A 27,614-nucleotide genomic window follows, 5' to 3' on the forward strand; every position below is an offset into this window, starting at 1 on the left:
AAAACGGGCTTCATTGGTGGAGCCGTAAAAGGCAAGTACCGTGTAAAAATGGGCTTTTGGACTTTATCCTCTGGACAAACTCATTTTTGGAGAAGTATTTCCTGTTCCAAGAACCAGAGAGAGAGATCAAGAGAAAGAGAACAGGGGCCTTAGGCTCGTCATGGGACTCATCGTCGCGACAACCTATCATTAGTACCACCTTGACAAAATTTGGTGTCTACATGCAATGTTAAATCAACCCCTCAAATATCTTAAATCGACCCCATGTGTCTATTTCTCTCTCTATGTTAGAGAGAGGAGAGAGAAAGAAATAAGAGGTCGAATTAAGATATATGGGGATCGATTTATCACTCCTTTTAATATAATGATCTTATTTGCAAATAAAGACTAATTTTGGTGGCAACCAAAGAAGCCCTTAACGAGTTCGTATGTTCTAATTCAAGAGGATGTGGCAACTCAAGGGAAAATTTCTTCGCAGACAACTCTCTAGTTAGTAGTTGTTTTTTTTTTTTTTTTTGGGTTGCAAGGAACGTGGAGTCAATTTGATTGATTGATGATATTAAAACATGTATTTTTCTTAATTCTAAATTACTTGTAGTCAATAATCAATTGTATTGTCAAATGTGATTCTATTCTAAAAACCCAAAAAATTAAAATAACAAATATGTCAGTTGCTAAACATGATTTAAATTCTTTAGAATCAGAATCAAAATAAAAAAATAGAATCAAGAATCAAAATCAATATCAGGAAATAGAATCAGAATAGTTGCCAAATGTGCACTTAATCTCTTCTCATACATCAACTCGCTCGCTAAGCATGGGACGGGTGGTCATATGACTCATTGGCATCAGGCAATAACCATCTATTTAGCCGTGCTGATGCTTTTTGTACCTGCATAATGGGCAAAAAGGTAAGACTCCATTCAAAAGTGAATGTTAGAGAGGCATTAATTAATTAAAAGAGGTTGATTTGTTGAGGTTTCTATATTGTGTCACTGATTTTAAACCTACAACAAATTGAAAGTTAGGATAATCCTAAACCTCCAATTTTTGGGACAACCTATTAGTAGGGCTGCACAACAAAACCAATCAAACTGATAAACCGAACCGAACCGGGCCATTTGGTTCGGTTTTTATATCTACCGGTTCGGTTGCGGTTACGATTTTAACAAAGCCGATCCAATCGGTTCGGTTCACAGTTCAGAAAATATTAATCCGCAAAACCGAACCGAACCGAACCGGTTCAGATATCTCTTTTTAGTATTTTTTGCCGTTCAACTTCAAACTTCAAACGGTTCATCCATTATCCCCAAAATCAAATGGTCCAAAGTTGTCCATTATCCCCAAAATCAAACGGTTCGTCCAATATTAATCCATTATGTCTTTTTCTATTTATGACTGCCCATTACTTATAGGTAAAATACAAATAAACCATAAACCGAACTGGTCAAAACCGGTTCGGTTTGGTTCGGTTCAACTGCCAATCGGTTCGGTTACGGTTTGGAAAAAATCCAAACCGATGGGATCAGTTCGGTTTAAGAAATTCCCTTAAACCGAACCGGACCGAACCATGTGCAGCCCTACCTATTAGGGGGACAGCAACTGAATGGCTTAGATGATCCAACGAAGTGTGCCCCACTGTACTTCTTGGCGACGTGTTCACCTACATACATGATGGCCCCAATATAAGAACTACCTAGGTGCTTCGCTGTGCGTTCACCTACACACAAGGCCCTAATATAAAAACTACCGATATTGAGGCCACAAGGGTTGGTGCTTACAGAGCCAAGAAATATAGTGGGGTTAGATGAACTATGACATTCATTTGTTGGTCAAATCGTGGATATGCCTTCTAGTAATTGGTGCCCAACAAATGTGTTTGCTATAAGTTGGAAAGAACTCTACTAGTTGGGAATCACCACCCATGCGTGAGCGGTCTCACCCAAGTATGGTGTTAAGTATCGCCATATATGATCCTATATAATAAGGGAAAATTACATTTACACCCCCTCTAGATTCACTCATCCACTTCTACCCTTATAGTTTTTTTTTTTTTTTTTTTTTTAACCCGGAAAGGAATGCGACCCCGGGGCGGGCCTCTGCATATTATTTATTGAAGGCACAATACAAGAGGAGGGCAAACAACCAGCCCTCTAGACCGCGACAAACAAAGGGGTACCAAAGACCCTACACAACACCACCTGCTTCGATCATTTGCTTGGGCGAATATTTGGAAAACCATTAGTGTCGCATCTTGCAGCCCCCTGGGCTATGCGAGGCATTTCTGACCATCCATGGAAAATTTGATGAGATCTAGATTTGCAAGCTTCATTTGCAAGAGCATCTACCACTATAGTTTAAAACGTGACAACTACACCCCATGTAGTTTCAATTTGTATAAGGTAGGCCCCCTCAGTTGATAGTTCGTGGGCCCACTGTGTTTTTGGTAGTGTTTGGAATTGGGTATGAGCCCACATTGTTTGGATGATCCAAAGAGTTCATTTGATGGGCCCTAACATAGATAGGGTGTGCCCAAAAAATCAGCTCCATTGGACCACCCTAAACCTTCAATCTGTGGACGAACCGTCAACTGAGGGGGCCTACCTTTTACAAATTGAAACTACAGGGGGTGTAGTTGTCACGTTTTAAACTAACGGGGTAGAAGTGGATGTGTCAGAAACTAGAGGGGGTGTAAATGTAATTTCTCCCGGTATCAGAATATAGTCAATATACCACGACGTTAAAACCCTAGTTAGAAAAACGTTATATGACAAAAAACAACGAGTTTTTTATACCGTATAAGCCTTTATAGTCCCTTATTTTTCAAAAAGTACTGTACAGACCACATCATAGGATGATCGAAACCGTCCATAAGATGGAACACAATGTAAATAGGTTGCTTCACCCAAAAATTATTTCCATAGGATGATCGTAACCCTCCGATCTATGGAGGAACTGCACATTATGGTAACCTCTAAAGATCGAACGGTTGTAATAATCCTATGGAAATGATTTTTGGGCGACAACCTATTTACATTGTGTTCCATCTTATGGACGGTTTGGATCATCCTATGATGTGTTCCGTACAATAGTTTTTGAAAAATAAGGGACTATAAAGGCTTATACCATATAAAATCTCAAAAACAACAAGGGAAAAATTCAAATTTAATACCACATGGGGTAAAAAAATGTAGTAAAAGTGGTTAAATCAATAAGAGGACTGCTAGACTTAAAGGAGCCCTTGCAAGAATGAGATGAAAGGGTTCCCCATTGGAATGAGATGAAAGGGCTTCCCCATTGGCTGCATGTCACTCTAAAATGTAGAAGTCAATGAATGTTAATGCACTCTGGTAATGCGCAGCCAATGTGAGAGCCCTTTCATCTCTTTTTTGCAAGGGCTCCCTTCAGTCTAGCATTCCTCAGTAAAATTAAAATACTAGAAAACAAGTTTAACACATTTAAAGTTTTGTCATTAACAAAATATAGCGGGGTCAAAATTGGAAAGTTGGATAAAAATGCAATTAATAAGTTTAAAACTTGTTTAAAATACGTTTTAAACATTCCCCTTAAAAAGTTTTAAACGAAGTATTAAACAGCATCTAAAAAATAAATTTTTTTCTTTGAAAAAACACCGTTTAAAACGAAGTTTTAACTTTTAACTACTAAATATGCTTAAAACCTTGCATGCAAGAGAAAAAAATTAGAAAAGAAGTTAATACTTACCTAAAATAGTTCTTGGCCTTTTCACTAGACTCCCTATGTACAAAGTTATTATCCTTTGCAGTCTTTACCTTTAAGGAGGAAATAGTTATTGAATTTGAATCTACAGGAAAGCCTAAATTGTCAGTTTTTGATATTTATGGATTTGAGTCTCGCTTACACTGCTAAGACTGTTACAGTCCCAGGTACCCCTAGCTAATGGGAGAGATCCATTACTTTGTTGCCAGGGACAAAAGATAGTTGCCTCATACTTGTTTTTGAAATCATTAAAAAGAACTAACACATGTATTCCGACTGTAGGGCTTTCCTATTAATAGGGAAGCCAATCTGATGCATGTGTGTGGCTTTTCTATTAATAGGGAAGCCAATCTGGTGCATGTGTGAAGTGTACAGTTGTGCACGACAAGGTTTTAAAAGTTTCCTGGAAAGTAAAATCATTTTGTGTAACAACTCAATTAAACTTCGACGAGTTTTGATGCTCTATATGGTGTGGAAGAATAATTCAATGGACGCAAACATACTGAAGTAAATGCATTTTTCACTATTACCTGAATACTCCAATCTGTTCTCCCAGTGATGCAAATAAGCACAAGTGTTTGTGCGGCAATTCCAAGCATCATGCCAATCCAAATACCCTGAAAAAGAAACCAAAAAGAAGAATATATATATACTAGTGAAAAACCCCGTGCGATGCAAACCGTCAATGTGATGGAACACAACATAGGTTGATCCAAACCATCGATGTGATGGAACACAACATCAATAGGTTGTGCCCGTAAAATCATTTCCATAGGCTGATCCTAGCCCTCCAATCTATAGAGGTTTCTATAGATAAAAAAGCATAAAGGAGGGGGGTAGGATTGAAATTATGTGGCTTTAATGGGTGCCTTTGTTAAAAAGCATAAAGGAGGGGGTATGATTGAAAATATGTGGGTTGAATGGGTACCTTTGTTAAAAAAAGTCAAAAAAAGTAATGTGTAATTCTCATAGAATTTTGGGAGAAATTCAAATAATTCTCTCTTTTTCCTCCCACTATATATATATACTAGTAAAAAACCCGTGCGATGCACGGGCCGACAAAGAACGGTACGGACCATGTGATAGGTTGATCCAAACCGTCAATGTGATGGAACACAACATAAATAGGTTGTGCCCCAAAAATCATTTCCATAGGCCGATCCTAGCCCTCCAATCTATAGATGTTTTCATAATTCCTCTTATCTTAAATCGAATGGTCAAGATCACCCTATAGTTTTTTAATTAAAAAACCATAAAGGAGGGCGTAAGATCGAATTTATACGGCTTTAATGGGTGCCTTTGTTAAAAGCATAAAGGGGAGGTAGGATTGAAATTATATGATTCAATGGGTGCCTTTGTTAAAAGCATAAAGGAGGGGGGGTAGGATTGAAATTATATGAGTTGAATGGGCGCATTTGTTCAAAAAAGTCAAAAAATGTGACGTGTAATTCTCACGTGATTTTCAAAAAAATCGAAAAAACCCTCCTCTTTTCATCCCAGCTTATTATAGTAGATATATATATATATATATATATATATATATATATATATATGAGGAAAGTGAAGCTACACCGCCGGTGTAGCTAACTTAGCTACACCGCAGGCTTAAAATACAATGGGCCCACATTTTTTTTGGTGATCCAAACCATTCATTTGATTGGCCCTCACATAGATAGGGTGTCCACCAAAAATCAGCTCCATAGGATCATCCCAACCCTTCAAACTGTGGAGGCAAAAATGGACAAATTTGTGAAGGTTTTTACACGTTCATTTTTGCCTCCACAAATCGTAGGGTTGGGATGATCCTATGGAGCTGATTTTTGGTGGACACCCTATCTATGTGAGGGCCAATCAAATGAATTCTTTGGATCACCAAAACAATGTGGGCCCATTGTATTTTAAGCCGGCGGTGTAGCTTCACTTTCCTCTCTCTCTCTCTCTCTCTCTCTCTCTCTCTCTCTCTCTATATATATATATATATATATATATATATATATATATATATAGAGAGAGAGAGAGAGAGAATAGAGTTCCTGAGGTATCATATAGGCTTATATGAGGTGGCGCACACAAAACATAAGGCGCCCACCTTGTTTGGATGATCCAAACCATTCATTTGAAAGGCCCCATCATAGATAGGGTGTGTACCAAAAATCAACTCCATTGGATCATCCTAACCCCTCCAAAAGTGAAGGCAAAAATGGGCAGATTTGTGGGCAAAAAGTGTCTATCCATTTTGCCCTCCACTTTTGGATGGGTTAGGATGATCCAATGGAGCTGATTTTTTGTACACACCCTATCTATGATGGGGCCTTTGAAATGAATGCTTTGGATCATCCTAATAATGTGGGCCCCTTATGTTTTGTGAGCGCCACCTCATATAAGCTATATGAGGTTAACCTCACGAACCTTTTTCTCATATATATATATATATATATATATATATATATATATATATATAGACACACACACACACACACACACACACACATTAGCAAAAAACCCCATGCATCTGCCGACAAAGAATTGTACAGACCACATCATAGGTTGATCTAAACCGTCCATGTGATGGAACAAAACATAAATAGGTTGTGCCCGTAAAATAATTTCCATAGGCTGATCCTAGCCCTCCAATCTATAGAGGTTTCCATAATTGTTGTTCCTCTTAAGGTGTCCACAATTCGTCAATATTATTACAGGTGTTCTGCATTCGTAATATCAAACTTTCCTTAATTTGACCTGCACATAATGAATAAGGAAAAGTAGTTTTTTCGTCATCGTTAGGGGTGCAACTTAGGTCTCAATCCGACCCAACCCGAGGAACCCATATTTTCCGACCCAACCCGATTTCCAACCCGACTGGGTTCAACCCGACCCAACCCGATTTGCAATTTCCTCAACCCAACCCAACCCGATTTTCAATTCGGGTCGGGGTTGGGTCGGGTTGACCCGATTTGATATGGTACCAATTGTTGACCACCTCAACTGAAGCCGGGTTGTTTTGGATTTTGAAAACCAATAGTGAGTCACCAATAATCAGTTTTTAACTCACAATCGGTTCTCAAAATCCAAACCAAACAGGGACTAAGTATTAACAAAGGGAAATGTTATCCGCACTACTATATTTTGATGATCACACTCCTCACTTTATTAAAGTACGGTATGGCCCGCACCATAGGATTATCCAAACCATCCATTGTGGACTATTGAGACTATTTCAATGTTGAAAAAGAAAAACACATATACAGAACTTCTTCAAATGGAACCCAAATTCGGGTTTCGGGTCGGGTCGGGTCGCTCGACAGCCCAACTCGAACCTACCCAATTTCCAATTCGGGTTGATTTTTCCCAACCCAACCCAACCCGATTTGCAAAAAAGCTTAACCCGACCCAACCCAAATTCGGGTTGAACCCGTCAAGTTCGGGTTGAACCCGACCCTCGTGGGAACATCCAAGTAACAATGATGGTTTCAAATTATATATAGTGCTAATGTCCTCACTACCATATTTTATAATGGCACTGCTCACCATATTTTGATGATCGCACTCCTCACTTTATTAAAATGTACGGTATGGCCCATACCATAGGATGTACCAAACCGTCCATTAGATGGGCCACTGCCTACATAGGTTGTGCCTCAAAAATAATTTTCATAGGTTCATCCAAACCCTCCGATCTATAGAAGGTTATAGGTTGATCCAAACCGTCCATGTGATGGAACACAACATCAATCGGTTGTGCCCGTAAAATCATTTCCATAGGTTGATCCTAGCCCTCCAATCGATATAAGCTGATCCTAGCCCTCCAATCGATAGAGGTTTCCATAATTGTTGTTCCTCTTCAGGTGCCCGGAATCCGTCAATATTTTGCAAGTGTCCTACATGAGTAATATAAAGTAGTTCTTTGGTCATTGTCATATGTCTTTACCTCTTCTTAGTAGTTTTTTTTTGTAACTGTCATAGAGAGGTACCTGTGTCGGTTCTTTTCGTATGTAGATTACGATTTTACCCTCAAATAATTTCTCATAGAGATGGATGTTAGATATCAGCAAAGGGGTTAATGGTAAAAGAGTAATGCTGACAGGTAAATCACAGATAAAAAGAAAAGAAATTTCTTTTTCCTCCCGCTATATTGTAGTAGATACTAGTAAAAAAACCACGTGCGATGCACGGGCCATCATAGGTTGATCCAAACCATCCATGTGATGGAACACAACATAAATAGGTTCTGCCCCAAAAATCATTTCCATAGGCTGAACCTAGCCCTCCAATCCATAGAGGTTTCCATAATATGTTGTTCCTCTTAAATCGGATGGTTATGATCACCCAATAGATTTTTTATTAAAAAAGCATATAGGAGGGGGGTAAGATTGAAATTATGTGGCTTTAATGACTGCCTTTGTTAAAAAGCATAAAGGAGGGGATAAGATTGAAAATATGTGGGTTGAATGGGTGCCTTTGTTAAAAAAAGTCAAAAAAGTGATGTGTAATTCTCATAGAATTTTCAAATAATTCAAAAAATCCATTCATTTTCTCTTCTGCTATATATATATACTAGTAAAAAACCCGTGCGATGCACGGGCCGACAAAGAACGGTACGGACCATGTGATAGGTTGATCCAAACCGTCCATGTGATGGAACACAACATAAATAGGTTGTGCCCCAAAAATCATTTCCATAGGCTGGGCCCTCCAATCTATAGATGTTTCCATAATTCATCTTATCTTAAATCGGATGGTCAAGATCACCCTATAGTTTTTTAATTAAAAAACCATAAAGGAGGGGGGTAAGATCGAAATTATACAGCTTTAATGAGTGCCTTTGTTAAAAGCATAAAGGGGGGGTAGGATTGAAATTATATGATTCAATGGGTGCCTTTGTTAAAAGCATAAAGGAGGGGGGGTAGGATTGAAATTATATGAGTTGAATGGGGGCATTTGTTCAAAAAAGTCAAAAAATGTGACGTGTAATTTTCACGTGATTTTCAAAAAAATCGAAAAAACCCTCCTCTTTTCATCCCAGCTTATTATAGTAGATATATATATATATATATATATATATATATATGAGAATAGAGTTCCTAAGGTGTCACCTCATATAGCTTATATGAGGTGGCGCTTAAAAACATAAGGGGCCCACTTTGTTTGGATGATCCAAAGCATTCATTTGATAGGCCCTCACATAGATAGGGTGTGCCCAAAAAATTAACTTCACAGGATCATCCTAACCCTTCCATTTGTGGAGGTTGAAATGGATGGGTATAAACCTCCATAAATCTGCCCATTTTTAACCTCCATAAATGGAAGGCTTAGGATGATCCTATGGACCTGATTTTTTGTAGGCACCATATCCATCTAAGGGCCTTCAAATGAGTGGTTTGGATCACCCCAAAAATATGGGCCCCTTATGTTTTGTGAGCGCCACCTCATATAAGCTATATGAGGTGACACCTTAGTAAAAAGCCCGGTGTGATGCACGGGCCGACAAAGAACTGTACGGACCACATCATAGGTTGATCCAAACCGTCCATGTGATGGAACACAACATCAATAGGTTGTGCCCGTAATATCATTTCCACAGGCTGATCCTAACCCTCCAATCTATTGAGGTTTTCATAATCTGTTGTTCCTCTGTAGGTGCTCGGAATTTGTAAATATTTTTGAAGGTGTGTGAAATTCGTAATATCCTCAAAAAATTAATAAGGAGAAGTAGCTTTTTCGTAATTGTCATATTTTGATACCTCTTCTTTGTAGTTTTTTCCTTAATTATTATATCCAGGTACCCGTTGTCCGTAATTTCACTCCCAAACTTTACTAGTAATGATTACTAGCTTCTTTCTTTACGTATTATTGGTAGCAACCTTTCAAGAAATAGTATTTCGGTGTAGTTTTTCATCACATCTAAAGACAAATCTCTGAATACATACAATTGCAATGAATGGGCGAGATGTAGCATTTGGAGAAGGTGGCTAGCAAATCAAGATTCAAAATTACCACCGACGTGTTAATGCCACAGATTTTGCAAATACTTGCGAACATTCATACCTTTTTTTACCCTCACATAGCTAATATGTACAGATATGTGGGGAGGGCAAAAAAGGGTAAAAATCATTCACATTGACATGTTAAATGGAGAAAATTCTCTCCTTTTCTCTTGTGCTATATAGTAGTAAATATATATATATATATATATATATATATATATATATATATATATATATATATATAGAAGAGAAAAGGTTTGAATTATTTGAATTTCACCCAAAATTCTAAGAGAATTACACATCACTTTTTTCGACTTTTTTTTAACAAAGGCACCCATTCAACCCACATATTTTCAATCCTACCCCCTCCTTTATGCTTTTTAACAAAGGCACCCATTAAAGCTACATAATTTCAATCCTACCCCCTCCTTTATGCTTCTGTAATAAAAAAAAATGGACAAAGTCAACATAGTGACATTTTTTCTTTGCAAAGATTAGGATTGGGTGCATATATTACATAATACTACGGATTTTTGTGAACATATTACATAATATTACGAATTCCGGACACCTTTACAAATATTGACGAATTGCGGGCACCTTCAGAGGAACAACAATTATGAAAACCTCTATAGATTGGAGGGCTAGGATCAGTCTATGGAAATGATTTTACTGGCACAACCTATTTATGTTGTGTTCCATCACATGGACGGTTTGGATCAACCTATGATGAGGTCCGTACAGTTCTTTGTCGGCGATGCACGGCACGGGGTTTTTTAATAGTGTGTGTGTGTGTGTGTGTGTGGTTTAAAATTTCAGTTTCGGCAACCAATTCGGACCCCACCAAAAATTGAAATTTCGGTCTAAAATTTGGTAATTTGGTTCCAAATTCCGGACCCAATTTCTAAATTTCGGACCAAAATTTCGGCCGAAATTTTGTAACACTATATATATATAAATAGAGAGAGACAGAGAGAAAACGGTTTCTACACACATGTGTAGATAAGTTATCTACACACTACCTTAAAATACAGTGGGGCCCACATTGTTTGGGTGATCCAAAGCATTCACTTGATGGGCCCTCACATAGATTGGGTGTGCCCAAAAATCAGCTTCATAGGATCATCCTAACCCTTCGAACCGTGGAGGTAAAAAATGGACAGATTTGTGAAGGTTTATACACGTCCATTTTACCTCCACAAATCGTAGGGTTGGGATGATCCAATGGAGCTGATTTTTTGTGAACCCTTTATCTATGTGAGGGCCAATCAAATGAATGGTTTGGAACACCCAAACAATATGCCCTCCGTTGTATTTTAAGGTAGTCTGTAGATAACTTATTTACACGTGTGTAGAAACTAGGGCTGCAACTAAGGTCGGGCGGGCCGGGTTTTGAAGAACCCAACCCTACTCGAGCAATATCTCGGGTCGAGTCGGGTTTTTTTTTCTGGAAAACCCATGATTCCCAAACCCGGCCCTACCCATGATAAATCTCGGGTCGGGTCGGGTTTTTTTACGTTGACGCAATTTTTTAAGGAAAACTCTTGTTTGGCAAGGCAACTCAACTGATAGAAGTAGAAAAACTCAAGCATGGCAAACTCTAATAACTAGTCCAAAGAGAATAAATTGATGCATTACCAAATGAAAATGATTATACTCATATGAGATAAACAACAAACTATTTAGTGCATTAACTATTTAGTTGAAGCTTGAAACCCTAGACCTAAAGGGGGGAAATGAAGAGAAGATGGAAAGAGTCCATATGATTGCGTGCGAGCAAGAGTTTTACTTTTAAGTTTTCACTTTTAAAGTAACAAAGTTTTAGGAAGAAAAATAAAACATACTATAACTTAAGTAACTCAGGTCGGGCCCCTTCAAACCCGGCTCGACCCGAGATTCATGCTAGCTTTTGAATCGTATACCCGGCTCGACCCGAAACTTAAGAAACATGAACCCAACCCAAGCTATTTTCGGGTCGGGTCGATGCGGGTCGGGTTTTACCCGACCCAAGTTGCAGCCCTAGTAGAAACCGTTTTCTCATATATATATATATATATATATATATATATATATAGCTTATTTTCGGGTCGGGTTGATTGTGAGCTTGAAGCTCATATAGCTTATATGAGCTTGAGGGCCCAAACACATGGCCACATGGGTCCCACATTTTTTGTGCTCATCCAAACCATTCATTTGCAAGGCCCCATTATAGATAGGGTGTGTACAAAAAATCAGCTCCATTGGATCATCCTAATCCGTCCAAAAGCGGAGGGCAAAAATGGGCAGATTTGTGGCAAACGGTGTCTGTCCATTTTTCCCTCCACTTTTGGATGGGTTAGGATGATCCTATGGAGTTGATTTTTTGTACACACCCTATCTATGTAAGGACCTTTCAAATGAATGCTTTAGATCATCCTAACAATGTGGGCCAACATGTGTTTGGGCCCTCTTATATATATATATATGTGTGTGTGTGTGTGAGAGAGAGAGAGAGAGAAAGAGAGGAAAGTGTTGGTGCGCTCGAGTGCCCAATCACATGAGTCCCACATTTTTTGTGGTGATCCAAACCATTCGTTTGCAAGGCGCTATCATAGATAGGGTGTGTACCAAAATTCAGGTCCGATGAATCAGCCTAACCCCTCCAAAAGTGGAGGGCAAAAATGGACAGATATGTGGACAATTAGCTCTTCTTTAATTAATATTTGATGTTCTATCATATATATTTTCTATTTCTAGCAGTGTCCTCCGTTTGTAAATATTGGGGGTTAGCCGTGTCCGACACTCCGTGTCCGTGTCGGCATGCGAAACTCGTGTCCGTGTCCACAAATCATAGGTGGAATCACCTCCCTTCTCTTAATAAATTATTCAAAATGTCGGGGATGACAATTTGGCTCACATTGAGAGGTCTAATGGAGGCTCAAGAAGTCCACTGAGAAGTAGAGAACGTTCTTGTAGTCTGTTGCTAGAGACATGTATGGAGAATTATAGTGAGCCAAGAAAGTTCTAGGAGGGTCCTAGACTGTTGGATGGTTGCCAAGTGGCAAAATTCTGACCATTTGTATGTGAGGGGGTAACCTATAAATAGGCAAGGCCTCCCCATTTGCAAAGGACCTCTAAACCATCGAGCATTCATTGGCTAAAAGTGTCGGTGTAAGTTACACCGACATTCATTGACATATGCACTGACGGTCATGACCGTGAGTGAATGTCACTTTTCTTGAAGTGTGATCCGTCTTGTAAGCTTTCCACAAGTAATACATAGCATGCCCTCCACATGCGTAAAAAATCTATAGGGTGATCTTAACCATCCGATTTAAGAGGAACGACATATTATGGAAACCTCTATAGATTGGAGGGCTAGGATTAGCCTATGGAAATGATTTTTGGGGCACAACATATTTATGTTGTGTTCCATCATATGGATGGTTTGGATCAACCTATGATGTGGTTTGTACAGTTCTTTGTCGGCCCGTGCATCACACGGGGTTTTTTACGTGTGTGTGTGTGTATATATATATATATATATATATATATATATATATATATATATATATATGAGAGAACATTTCCTACACACTTGTGTAGGTAAGTTACCTACACACTACCTTAAAATACAGTGGGGGTCCACATTGTTTGGGTGATCCAAACAATTCATTTGAATGGTCCTCACATAGATAGAGTGTCCACAAAAAATTAGATCCATAGGATCATCCCAACCCTACGATTTGTGGAGGTAAAATGGACGTGTATAAACCTTCACAAATTAGTCCATTTTTTGCCTCCATAGTTTGAATGGTTATGATGATCTTATGGATCTGATTTTTTGTGGACACCCTATATATGTGAGGACCATTCAAATGAATGGTTTGGATCACCCAAACAATGTGGGCCCCCACTGTATTTTAAGGTAGTGTGTAGGTAACTTACCTACACAAGTGTGTAGGAAATGTTCCCCCTATATATATATATATATATATATATATATATATATATATATATATATATATATATATATATATATATAGAGAGAGAGAGAGAGAGAGAGAGAGAGAGAGAGAGGAAAGTGTCTCTAGTCTCTCCCCTAGATAAGCTTATCTACTCCTCCCTTTAAAAAAACACAGTGGGCCCACGCTGTTTGGATGATCCAAAGCATTCATTTGATAGGTCCTAACATAGATAGGGTGTGCCCAAAAAATCAGCACCAAAGGGTCATCTTAGAACTTCATTTTGTGGGGCACACCGTGTCCAAAATGGACGCATATAAATGTGGACGTTTATATGTGTCCATTCTGGGTACCACAAGGCACCACAAAACGAAGTTCTAGGATGACCCTTTGGTGCTGATTTTTTGGGCACACCCTATCTATGTTAGGACCTATCAAATGAATGCTTTGGATCATCCAAACAGCGTGGGCCCACTGTGTTTTTTTAAAGGGAGGAGTAGATAAGCTTATCTAGGGGAGAGACTAGAGACACTTTCCTCATATATATATATATATATATATATATATATATATATATATATATATATATATATATATATATATATATATATATATATATAGAGAGAGAGAGAGAGAGAGAGAGAGAGAGAGGAAACTGTTGGTGCGCTTAAGCTCACTAATAGTGAGCTTAAGCGCCCAATCACATGGGGGCCAACTTTGTTAGGATGATCCCAAGCATTCATTTGAAAGTCCCTTACATAGATGGGGGGTGTACCAAAAATCAGCTCCATAGGATCATCCTAACCCCTCCATTTGTGGAGGACAAAAATGGACAGACACAAATCTGCCCCATTTTTGTCCTCCACAAATGGAGGGGTTAGGATGATCCTATAGAGCTAATTTTTGGTATACCTCTTATCTATGATAAGGCCTTGCAAATGAATGGTTTGGATCACTCCCCAAAATGTAGGACCCATGTGATTGGGGAGCTTAAGCGCACCATAAATTTGGTGCGCTTAAGCTCACCAACAGTTTCCTCATATATATATATATATATATATATATATATATATATGTATATATATGTATAACACGTGTGTGTCGAGCTAGAAAGAAAGAGAGAGACTTACTTTAACTTGGAGAGAAGTAAGGTAGCCGAGCAAAATTCCTAAGGGCATCCCTATAACATAGTAGCAACCAATGTTCACGTATGCTACAATACTTTGCCAACCAGCCCCCAATGCTACCCCTGCTCACCACAAAGGTTAAATTAAAAGAAATAGAAATGCCAAACTACACAAGGAAAGATAAGAGTAGATAGGTTAATGTGAAATAAATTCTTTAAAGATATGTTTGTGAAATAAGAAAAATTATTTCATTGAATATTCCTAGGCTCAATTATGAATGTGGATCTGAGTAGGGGGAGAGACTTCTGAGGGCACGAGTGGATAGAGCATGAGAAATCTCTAGAAAGTAGTGCAAACATATACAATAATATTCCATGGATTAATCTTTTCATGGTTGCCAAACACGCCATGCCCTATATGTTCTAGGTTACTCAGATCCCATTCAAAATTGGACGCATCAACTACCAAATCAATAGCCATACTTATTATGAGAAGTGACGTTTGTCACACCAGGCCCCACAGCAACTAACTAAGATTTTAAAATTTTTATAGAGTAATATAGAGTGGGACCCGCTCGAAGACATTTATAAAGGACTTTATACGAACACATCGTAGCCGAATGAGAGTATATCATTTATCATGGCAATCGGATCATATTTATGAGATAGTTTAAATCGAGGTCTAATGACTATTAATTCTTGATCGAACTCATTTACAACCATCAGATCGATGGTCAGATCATCAAGTCTCTCAGATTTATGATGTAGTAGTTCCGATCGACAATCGAAGATGAGACTATTACAAAAAGTTTTATCTGACTTAATTAATAATTGACAGTAGTTTCAGGAGGCTACAAGATCGACGGCTGGTGTGTAGTTAATTGTTCTAATTATTATGAGTATTCTTGTTATCATTTTTAGTATTGAAATTGGATTTTATTATATAGCCAAGTTGAGTTTTTAATTGGCTAAAGATTGAAGAGAATTTAGGCCAATAGTAGACTAGAGATGACCGTTAGAAAATTTAGGAGCTAAATCGGTTTCTCCAAATTTTGATGTTAGCCGAATTTTGTTTGCTTAGAGACATATTTTTCTTTCGGAATAGAGAGGGATATTTAGGAAAGTTGGAAGATTTTAGATTTTCTAGGGAAAGACAACTAAGCAAAATTTAAGGAGAAAAGCCAAATTTATACAATCTAAGGAGCCCAAAAATTGATCCAACCGTAGGATAATTAAACATGGAAAATACTAAGTCTATAGGATCACGTTTTCTACTTGTAGGATAACAACCGAATTTATTATTTTGATTTGGACGTGTAGGAATGTTTATTTTTTTTGAAGATTTTGGGGGATTTCATTCCTAATTTGATGGACATAATATACTTGGTAAGGTGGAAAGAGATTCTTTGAACATGATAAGATGGTTGAAGAGAAGCTCGTCCTATCTTTGGCTGTTTGCAGGATGGATTGGTAAGGTCTCAGATTGAGTGGAGGGAATGTCAAATCTCATTTTATCATTAAAGAAGATCAGCTAGTAGTGAGGCCGACAAGTTAGCAAGAGAGGGTGCACCTAGGGTGGAGTCGGAAGTCTTTGATTTCCTCCCAGCTTAATGTGTTGTTGTTTTATGTAGCTTTATTCTTTCTTGTTGTTTGCATTGCCTTGATCATCTTGATCGTCGGGGTTTTATTTTTCTTCCTTTTATTAATTTATTTCATTGCCATTAAAAAAAAACAACGGAATGTAAATGTAGGTTTCAGAAATTTGCCTGTAAGTACTGGTTGAACACTGTTGAGCAAGATGGAGAATGATAGAAGAACACTAAGACTTGACACTTCTTTCGCCACCTCCACACTACTGCTGAACGCGTAAGAAATGACATTGCCAAGTGCTAAAAACAACACAAAAAACACCACACCGACAGATATCGAAGTGCTTGAGACCACTTTTATTGCGAATATTGCAGCTTTTGGATCTCCACGACCCAATTCATTCGCTACTCTTACGCTGTGAAAGTGAGAAAAAAAAAATGAAATCCTTTTAAAGAAGAACAATCTGGATTATTGACATATGCACCAATCAATTGAGCAAATGATTTGGCCCACCCATTATCACACATCCAAAGAGAGTTAGTAATAATACTATACCTTGCTGCAGACAAGAAACCAAATGAGATCATTAATTCCCAAGTACTGATGTTGAGGCTGCAAATCCACGTTTAGTTAGTAACCTTATGTTAGCTTGTGCTTTATCATTCCAAAAAAAATGTAAGTTAGTGTTTGTGAAAATTAAAAAATAACTGCCAATTGTGATTTATCATACCAGATAGAGAAAGCAGATATTGCAATTGTGGCATTTTTCATGTACGCAGCTACTAAGATCAACAAGGAATTGTACCATAGCTCCAAGCTGTCACAGAAAGAAAAAAGTTTAATAGCCATGTTGAATTGGTATTGACATCCATAAAACTAAGAAGAATCCTCCAAAAAATTCTAATGAGTCCAACCTTTGGGACCATTTGGATACGCAGAGTTTAGAATCTTGGATTTCCTCAAGAATCCTGGATGGCAGACAAGGGAAGCAGACCATCTTTTTGTCAAGCGAGAGAGTAGGAGATTGTCCTAAATTCAGGTTGTAGAAATCTCATGATGTGGGGGCGGGGGGGATTTCGAAATCCTAGATTTCTTACTTAAAGTAAAATCCAGAATTTTACACCACTTTCCAACTAAAACCTGGATTCTAAAATCCAGGTATCCAAACAGACCCTTAGATTAAAAGTTTAATTGAGGGGGGTGTTTAATAATGTATAGATGAGAGAAAGATGTCAGAATATATGAGATCTCACAGTTGGATTAGGTTGAGATATCACCGTCGGATCGTTGTGGTACCCTTAGAGTTTAGGAAAGTAGATTTGATTAGGATTGTTTCCTTCCATAGTTATTTTGATTTTATTCTATGTTTATTCTGTATGTGCTCTATATAGGCACACCTTAAGATTATTGTAAAGCATCCAAAAGTTTAGTGAAATCTCCAAAATTTATCATGGTATCAGAGCCTCACGATCCTAGTTTGGTCTGAGCACAACTCAAAGAGTTTCGTTCCCCGGCGGACGGCACATCTAGCTGTCCGCCGGTACCGCACAATTATTGTCGGAGCACATCCCTTTTAAATCATTCCGTCGTCATCCTACTTCGGCTACACCGACCCTTCTTCCTGGCATCACGATTGTCCGAGCTGCTTCTCATCCTTCGTCCTCAACTCTGATCACCTTCCGCTCTTGCTACTGTCGTTCCATCACCTCTGTCCGGCATTGCTCACTTTCGTCTGAGACATTGAATGGGGTATCTAAATCTAGAGGAGGACGAAAGACAATGAAGTTCTGTCCATATGGTCACGGATAAATAAGAAACCTTTTTTACTCTAGCTTTTACATTATTTTAATACCCTATGATCCAATCAACTTTTGTAGAGAGCTTTAAATGCATTGTTTCAAGCACACCCAAATACCAATCATGCCACCCTAAATATTGATAAGGACACTCCGTTGATTCCTTGTTTTTCCCTTGCATATTTTAATGTAATCCTTTCCTTGGGGGACTCACTGTATTTGCCATATCCACTCTTTTTCATGCATTGTCCAACATTTTAAATGTTGCACCCTATTTGCCGATATTTGTCATCAAAATCTTCACCGCTATTTGGCTGTCTCCTCCCTACTCGTCTTTCTATCTTATTATCGGATTCTTTCTCTTATTTCAGTTGAGGTGCCTTTCTTAAGGTGCGTGCCTAAAATAATTCCTCTACTCAGTTGAGGTTCCTCGATTCCTTGAGGTGTGTGCCTGAGAGATGCATCTTCCTGCCCATTCCGGCATTGGTCCATAGTGACCCATTACAACTAGCCCATCGAGGCTTGAGTTTTTTCTAACCCATTGAGGCTATGATTTGTTATGATCTGTCTCTTAGCGGCAGCGGCACATCAACAAGCGGCGTCTTCTTCGGCGATATACATTCGGCAACAATATCAGGGAATATTCATCATCAAATTTTGGCAGTACGCTTCAAATCAAATGATTCTATTTTCTTATGGGGATTCTAGTGGAGGATTTTATTTTTCATATTGTGGATATTTATTGTAATCAAACGTATACAGATTTCCAATCCATATACGTTTGAGGGGGCATATTAGAATATATGAGATCTCACCGTTGGATTAGGTTGAGATATCACCGTCGGATCATTGTGGTGGTGGATTAGGCAAGTAGATTAGAAGAGGTAACCTTAGATATTAGGAAAGTAGATTTGATTTGATTTCATTCTATAGACTAGGAAAGTAGATTTGATTAGGATTGTTTCCTTCCATAGTTAGTTTGATTTGATTTTATGTTTATTCTGTATGTGCTCTATATAAGCACACCTTGAGATTATTGTAAAGCATCCAAAAGTTTAGTGAAATCTCCAAAATTTATCAAGCCTTTTTCCATAGACAAATATGTTAGTATGTCCCAAACCAGGGCTTGCAATGGGGCGGGGCGGGGCCGGATGTTGCATTCCCCATCCCCGCCGGAAGGAAAATTCCCCGTCCCTGCTTCGGGGATGGCTGGGAATGCCCACCCCCGCCCCGCAGGGAATTTCTAATCCCCATCCCTGCCCCGTCTCTACCCCGCACAAAAAATCCCGCCTCAAAAAAATGATTTTTAATGCCTATGAAGAAGAAAAGACAAGCCATGTTTGTGCACTTATCAAAATATAGTAGAGCCAATATCACTAACCTAAAAGAAATGTTTACTGTTCACAAATAAAACACTAAAACAAGAGAAATTATATGGTGTACGGGCTTACAACAATAAGGCCTCAACAGGTACCACTCTTGACTTTTGATCCAACAGCTCATCAAAAAGCTCAAAAAGTGAGCTGTTGTTGGATCAAATATCAAGGGTGGTACCCCTACCGTTTTGTTGTAAGCCCTTATACCATATAAAATCTCCTAAAACAATACTAAAATAAGAGGGTATTGATAATATCTTGCATATTGAAGCGGGGGAGGGCGGGACCATCTCCATCCCATCCTCGCCCAGTCCCTGCTCTGGGGGATTTTTAAATTCCCGTCCCCATCCCTGTTGAGATCGGGGAATCCCCGCCCCGAGCGGGGCAGATCCCTGTTTTCATGGGTGAAATTGCCAGCCCTATCCCAAACATACCAGAGGACTAGGATCACCTTCCCGAGGAGGTTTTCATGTCATAGCCTATGCAGGGTACGATATAGTAAAAGAATAGTTTGAATCACCTTCCCGAGGAGACTTTTGTGTAATAGCCTATGTAGGGTAAAAACCAGTAAACGAATAGTTTTGAATCATCGAAATAGAGGGATTCCCTTACGTGGTCCATTATGGCTCAAACGAATGATTTTTTCATCAAAATAGAAAAGGAAATGTTGGATGAGGCACGAGCTGAGATAGCCTTGCTAAGGCAAGTAAGCGCATGAAGAGACATGAGTAGGTGGCCATTGGAGTTCCAAGTTGGGGATAAGGTTTTGCTAAAACTTACATCCCAAATTTGGAAGAAAATCAATAGCACGACGGTTCATCGGGGACTTATTCGACGATATGATGGCCCCTTTGAGATATTGAAGCGGGTCGGAAGTTCAGCCTATACTTGTTCTGCCAGAGAGACTTAAGATTCACCCCAAATTCGATCCATGTGAGTTTTCTTAAGTCTTTCCATGATTTGGTGGACCAAACCAGAAAAACACTCAAGAGAGCACCGCCTACAATCCGGAAACAGTTTGGATGTGAAGTGGAGAAAATTTTGGACCACCGAACGTTTGGGAGAAGTAAGAAGAATTGATGGACAGACGTAGTCAAATGGAAAGGATACCCTGACAGCGAGGCTTCATTGGAAAGAAGTTTGAGAGACATATCAAGGAGTAACTGGAGTCTGCTCTGACGAGGACATCGGGTTCTTCAGGTGAGGGTGGTTTGTAGCCCCTTAGCTCAATGGCATAAAGCATTAGCTTGTGGTGGCACCTTGCACCCTTGCCAATGTTAATAGAAGGCAATCAAAGTGGGAAAAGTCCATTGGCCTAAGGCCTAGGAGCGGAGAAGCATAGGCACGGATATGGTAAAACATGCTTGCAAGGGCTTGCGGGCACGGTAGGAACAACACCAAAGTGTAGGTGGAATGCACTGGCTGGTAGCCATGGATTGGCATATTCTGGCGGGAACCAATAGCACTATGCGCAATGGCATATGGGTGTCCTTGGCATATTCTGGCGGGAACCAACAACACTATACATATGATGGCAATGATTGGCATGTAGTGCACAACAGCATGGCATATGTTGCTGGACAATTAGGGATGGTTTTGGCCCGTTTGGCAGCAGTTGGCAAGAAGAACCTAGTGTTTAAAAACGCGGACGTGACGCGGAACGCGGACAAGAAAAATCCTGTTAACACGGCGCGGATGCAGCCAAGAACACAGTTGATGTGGTCAACGCGGTCATAACTAAGGAGAGTCAAAGGAGTTTTTATTGATTCTACAGGGCCGCCAAACGCGGAACACGGATGTGTGTGACCCGGAACGCGGCCAAGAAAAATCCTTGTCGACTCGGACGAGTTCCTTGTCGTGTCAAGGAGTTTTTAAACACAGGAACCAACAATACAGCACATACTATGGGCGGTTATGGCTGTTGGGTGCGAGTGGCAGCACACCATTGGACCAAATGGGCACTGCACATATGCAAAAAGCTTGCCTAGATTTGCACATGGTCCACATACAAGTTGGTTAGGTGAGTTTTGGTCACATGTAAGCTGGTGGCTTGTTCCGGCATTAAACACATGGGAAATATGGCCATTGGGCAGTTGTTAAATAGGCCTATAGATAGGTATCCCCCCCCCCAAACACTTATGGCACTTGGGACTTTGGGGGTGTTGAGTTCCCTTGTTATTGTAATACTGTTGGATTGTAAGAAATCCAAGTAAGAGGCAATAATATTGTAGCCATGGAAGTAGGCATTGTGTTTTAGGCAGAACCAAGTTAAATTCTTTTGTCTCTTTGTGTGTTTGTTTTATCTCTTTGTTCCTTCAGGGAGGGCTCAAGTGCATTGGCTGAGAGTAAGATGTGAAGACTTAGTGCCATCACCGGGTGTTTGAAGAGTGAAAAAAAAATAGCCCTGTGACACCATCCATGGTGGGATCCAGTAAAGGATGGACTGTATATTCAGATCAGCATACACTTAGCCATAGATGCATGCGGTGGACATACTTTCACCAGAGGATAAAAAATAATAAAGGGCAAGTCAGGAGAGACTAGACGAAGCTTACCAGATCATTACACCAGAGGATACGGAGAGCTTTACCACAGGCCATAGTTCCGAAAATGCACTTCTAGAAAACCCTCTCCATGTCTGTGGACACCATCCCCCAAAAACATACACAAATTCTCCAGCTAGAGTCAGCCAACTGGACAGAACCATGGAACCCATGGCACCACCAACTCCCAAATTCAACTTGTCAACAAAGATCCATGAAAGGAGTACATGAAGTGTAAATGAGATACTAGCTAGCCAGGCAATGATAGAGTTCTTGAGTTGTGCTTGTAGAAACATTTGCATTGTATAGTTAAAGACAAAGTAAAAGTTTATGGGGATGAACCATAAGGCAATTTTGCCGCCTGCTTCCGCTATCTCTTCGTCCTGGTGAAGAAGCTTGAGGATCGGAGTTGCAAAGATATAGAGAGGAAGAATTAGGAAAGCAGTGGAAAGAATAACGATCCAAGACCGTTGCATATACATTCCCATCATTTGGTATTGTCTTGCTCCGAATGCTTGACCACAGAAAGTTTCCAGGGCACTTCCCATGCCCAACTGCAAAGAAAATGGGAAGAAGATATGAAACAGGACAAGCAATTCCCTAGTTACTATTTGCAAACCAGTATATTTAAGCCATTGCCAAAACACGAGAATTTTTACAGCATTTTGTTGTTAGTCCAATTTGTTTGTATAGCCCTAATCCTCTGGTACTTAATGGAAATGACATATATATCATACATCTCCGCAACAACCATTGTGTTGTTTGAATATCGCTTACTTTTTCTCTGCTACTCTCCCTATCTCAACCCTTTGCTCTCTATCTCTGCCCCTTTTCTCTCATATCTCTTTGTCTCTCCATCCCTCTCATCATCTCCACGTTGATGACCTGATATTTTGCCAATTTGACCTAATATATTGCTTACTTGACTCATTATTTTGCCAATTCAAGATAATATTTTGCTGACCCAACTAGATCTTTTACAAACTGATGCAGTGCCAACATGGCAACCATGTCATGCCTAGGTGGTTTTGGTGGAGTTCCAAGGTGCATTCCCGCAATAATGTTGCTGGCCCGTTTTGAACCTAATTGTTGGGCTTCTAAATGGCAGAATCATGGAAAGTGGTAAACTATAAAGTTGTAGGTCTCTTTGAGATCTTTCCAACAAGTATTTCTGTTCGAAATTTGATCAAGTGGTTAGAAAATTATGATAGTTTTAGTGGACTGTGTCTGTGGGTGCCCAAAACAGTCAAAGTTAATGAGTTCCAATGCAATTAATGTTATGTTAGTCCCTAAGCTAGCTAGTGGAGGAGCTTGAACGAATTTGCTTTGATTTTCTTTTATTTAAAGAGTTAGAAACGATCTTTAGAGGGGATTTTGGATGTTGATTAACTTACGTAATTGATGGAATATCAATTAGGTTGAGCATTGCTCCAATTTTCTTCTCTTTCTTTTGGATGTGATCCTGTGTTCTTATTTATCTTCTTCTTCCCTCTTAAGCACCCGGATTATCTGGTATCAGAGCCAACGTTAGTTACTCTCTTGGGCTAGCTTCGATTTAATTTTCATGGCGGCACGAAGAGGTAAAGGAAGGTGTGGTAACCAAATGATGGAATATTTGAGAGATGAAAGAGATAATGAACTTCAAGCGCTTCGAAGACAAGTTGAGCAACTTGCCATGAAACTTAAACGCCAAGAGGCTCATAGTGAGCATGGTGGATCAAGCTGTGGAGGTTCTAGTAACGAGTCTGATGTGAGTCCCTTTGCCAATACTCGTGAGGAGGCTAGGTTGGAAAGGTTCTATCATGATTTCGACACTGTCAAGATTGACTTGCCGGAGTTTCATGGTCATCTACAACCCGAAGAGTTTCTTGAATGGCTTAGTGCCATTAAGAAGTTCTTTGATTACAAAGAGACACCCGAAAGCCAACATGTGAAGCTTGTGTCTACAAGGCTTCGTGGCTACGCTTCAACATGGTGGGATAAAGTTCAAGAGATGAGAATCCGCAAAGAAAAGCGTAAGATTTCTTCTTAGGACAAAATGAAGTCAAGGCTTAAGGAGAAATTTCTTCCGTTGGATTTTTCCCAAATTATCTTTTCTCAATTATTACGAGCCATGAGTTTGTAGAATTCTTCGGTGTAGTCTAACATACTCTCGGATTCTTGGCGTACGATTTTTGGGGCACAACCTATTTACATTGTGGCCCATCAAACGAATGGTTTCGATCATCCTATGGTATGGGTCGTGCATTAACATTAAGGCCAAATTGTAGGCCCCACGCAGATTATTCAAATTAAGTTTGTGGTCAACGCCATAGGATGATCCAAGCCGTGCATTTGATGGGCCACGACGCAAATAGGTTGTGCCCCCAAAATCATTTTGATGGGATGATTGCAACCCTCTGATCTATAGGGTTTCCGTAATGTGCAGTTTCTCTATTGTCTATCATGAGAAGCTAAATATAATGTTTTCCCACTCCCCGTGCATCGCACGGGGTGTCCCACTAGTATATATATATATATAGAGAGAGAGAGAGAGAGAGAGCGAGAGAGAGAGAGAGAAAACAGTTTCTACACATGTGTAGATAAGTTATCTGCACACTAGCTTAAAATACAGTGGAGGCCCACATTGTTTGGGTGATCCAAACCATTCATTTTATTGACCCTCACATAGATAGGGTGTCCACAAAAAATCAGCTCCATAGGATCATCCTAACCCTTCGAACCGTGGAGGCAAAAAATGGACAAATTTGTGAAGGTTTATACACATCCATTTTACCTCCACCAATCGTAGGGTTGGGATGATCCTATGGAGCTGATTTTTTATGGACACCCTATCTATGTGAGGGCCAATCAAATGAATGGTTTGGATCACCCAAACAATATTCCCTCCACTGTATTTTAAGCTAGTGTGTAGATAACTTATCTACACATCTGTGCAGAAACCGTTTTCTCATATATATATATATATTTATATATATAAAGAGAGAGAGAGAGAAGTGTAGCTACACACTCGTGCTTAAAATACAGTGGGCCCCACATTGTTTGGGTGATGCAAACCACTCATTTGAGGGGCCCTCACATAGATAGGTTGTGCACAGAAAATCAGCACCATAGGATCATCCCAACCCTACAACTTGTGGAGGCAAAAATGGACGTGTAAAAACCTTCACAAATCTGTTGATTTTTGTCTCCACAGTTTGAAGGGTTGGGATGATCCTATAGAGCTGATTTTTTAGGCACACCCTATCAATGCGAGGGCCTATCAAATGAATGGTTTGGATCACCAAAACAATGTGGGCCCTCTATATTTTACTTCGTCGGTGTAGCTAAGTTAGCCACTAGTGTGTAGCTTCACTTTCCTCATATAATATATATATATATATATATATATATATATATATATATATAGGAAAGTGGTTGTGAGCGGCCCCTCATATAAGCTTATATGAGGTGACCGCTAAAAACATCGTGGGCCCACATTTTTGGGGTGATCCAAACCGGTCATTTGATAGGCCCTGACTTAGATAGAGGGTGCCCAAAAAATCAGCTACATAGGATCATCCCAACCCTTCAAACTGTGGAGGTGAAAGAGGGGAAAATGGGCGGGTATAAATTTGCCCACTTACTCGTCCATTTTCCCCCTCTTTCACCTCCACAGTACGAAGGGTTGGGATGATTCTATGGAGCTGATTTTTTGGGCACCTCTTATCTAAGTCAGGGCCTATCAAATGAACGGCTCGGATCACCCCAAAAATGTGGGCCCACCATGTTTTTAGTGGTCACCTCATATAAGCCTATATGAGGGGCCGCTCACAATCACTTTCCCCATATATATATATATATATATATATATATATATATATATATATATACAGAGAGAGAGAAAACAGTTCCTACACATATGTGTAGAGAGTTCTCTACACACTAGCTTAAAATACAGTGGGGGCCCACATTGTTTGGGTGATCCAAGCCATCCATTTTAAAGGCCCTCACATAGATAGGCTGTCTACAAATCAGATCCATAGGATCATCCCAACCCTACGATTTGTGGAGGTAAAATGGATGTCTTTAAACCTTCACAAATTAGTCCATTTTTTGCCTCCACGGTTCGAATGGTTAGGATGATCCTATGGATCTGATTTTTTGTGGACACCCTATTTATGTGAGGGCCTTAAAAATGAATGGTTTGGATCACCCAAATAATGTGGCCCCCACTCTATTTTAAGCTAGTGTGTAGATAACTTATCTACACATGTGTGTAGGAACCGTTCTCTCATATATATATATATATATGAGAAAAGAGAAGGTACTCCCTGGAGTAGATAGCTTATCTACTCCCTACCTTAAAATAACAGTTGGTGCTACATTGTTTGGGTAATCCAAAGCATTCATTTGATGGGCCCTCACATAGATAGGGTGTGCCCAAAAAATCAGCTCGATAGGATCATCCTAACCCTATGAACTGTGGAGGCAAAAATGGACGTGTATAAACCTGCACAAATCTGTCCATTTTTTGGCCCCACAGTTCATAGGGTTAGTATGATCCTATCGAGCTGATTTTTTGGGCACACCCTATCTATGTGAGGGCCCGTCAAATGAATGCTTTGGATCACCCAAACAATGTGGCCCCAACTATTATTTTAAGGTAGGGAGTAGATCAGTTATCTACTCCAGGGAGTACCTTCTCGTTTCTCTCTCTCTCTCTCTCTATATATATATATATATATATATATACTAGTAAAAAACCCCGTGTGATGCACAGGCCGACAAAGAACTGTACGGACCACATCATGGGTTGATCCAAACCATCAATGTGATGGAACACAACAGAAATAGGTTGTGCCCGTAAAATCATTTCCATAGGCTGATCCTAGCCCTCCAATCTATAGAGGTTTCCATAATATGTTGTTCTTCTTAGGTGCCCGGAATTCGTCAATATTTTGAACGGTGTCCTGAATCCGTAGTATTATGTAATATGTTCACAAGAATCCGTAGTATTATGTAACATATGCACTCAATCCATAATTTTGCAAAGAAAAAACGACACTATTTTGACTTTGTAGACAAAATATATAATAAAAAATACATAAAGAAGGATAAAATAGGTATTATGAAAGGGGTAGGATTGAAAATTTGGGGCTTTAATGGGGGCCTTTGTTAACAAAAGCAAAAAAATTGATGTGTAATTCTATTAGAATTTTGGAAGAAATTAAAAAAAGTCTCATATTTTCTCTTCTGCTAAGTCCTCTTAAATCGGATGGTTAAGATCACCCTATATATTTTTTATTAAAAAACCATAAAGGAAGGGGGTAAGATTGAAATTATGTGGCTTTAATGGGTGCCTTTGTTAAAAAGCATAAAGGAGGGGGTAGGATTGAAAATATGTAAGTTGAATGGGTGCATTTGTTAAAAAAAGTCAAAAAAGTGAAGTGTAATTCTCATAGAATTTTCAAAAAATTCAAAAAATTCTCTTCTACTATATAGTACTAGTAAAAAACCCGTGCGATGCACAGGCCG

The 27,614-nt window shown here is 39.3% G+C and overlaps 1 protein-coding gene across 1 annotated transcript in view; it reads right to left on the bottom strand.

Annotated features, from left to right (window-relative positions):
• Positions 1-722: 722 nt before the first annotated feature.
• The window catches only part of LOC143887427 (protein DETOXIFICATION 20-like), a 32,843-nt gene continuing 5,951 nt past the window's right edge, over positions 723-27,614 (bottom strand). The window contains exons 2-8 of the mRNA XM_077391513.1: positions 22,110-22,651; positions 17,113-17,199; positions 16,938-16,994; positions 16,559-16,797; positions 14,797-14,915; positions 4,269-4,355; positions 723-892 (exon numbers count right to left, since the gene is read on the bottom strand). Coding sequence (XP_077247628.1) covers positions 812-892; positions 4,269-4,355; positions 14,797-14,915; positions 16,559-16,797; positions 16,938-16,994; positions 17,113-17,199; positions 22,110-22,651 — 1,212 coding nt within the window. The 3' untranslated portion in view covers positions 723-811. The remainder of the gene's footprint in view (positions 893-4,268; positions 4,356-14,796; positions 14,916-16,558; positions 16,798-16,937; positions 16,995-17,112; positions 17,200-22,109; positions 22,652-27,614) is intronic.

Source organism: Tasmannia lanceolata, unplaced genomic scaffold, assembly GCF_043159265.1.
Source record: "Tasmannia lanceolata isolate RefF3 unplaced genomic scaffold, GAP_Taslan_0.1 ptg000012l, whole genome shotgun sequence".
Taxonomy (NCBI): domain Eukaryota; kingdom Viridiplantae; phylum Streptophyta; class Magnoliopsida; order Canellales; family Winteraceae; genus Tasmannia; species Tasmannia lanceolata.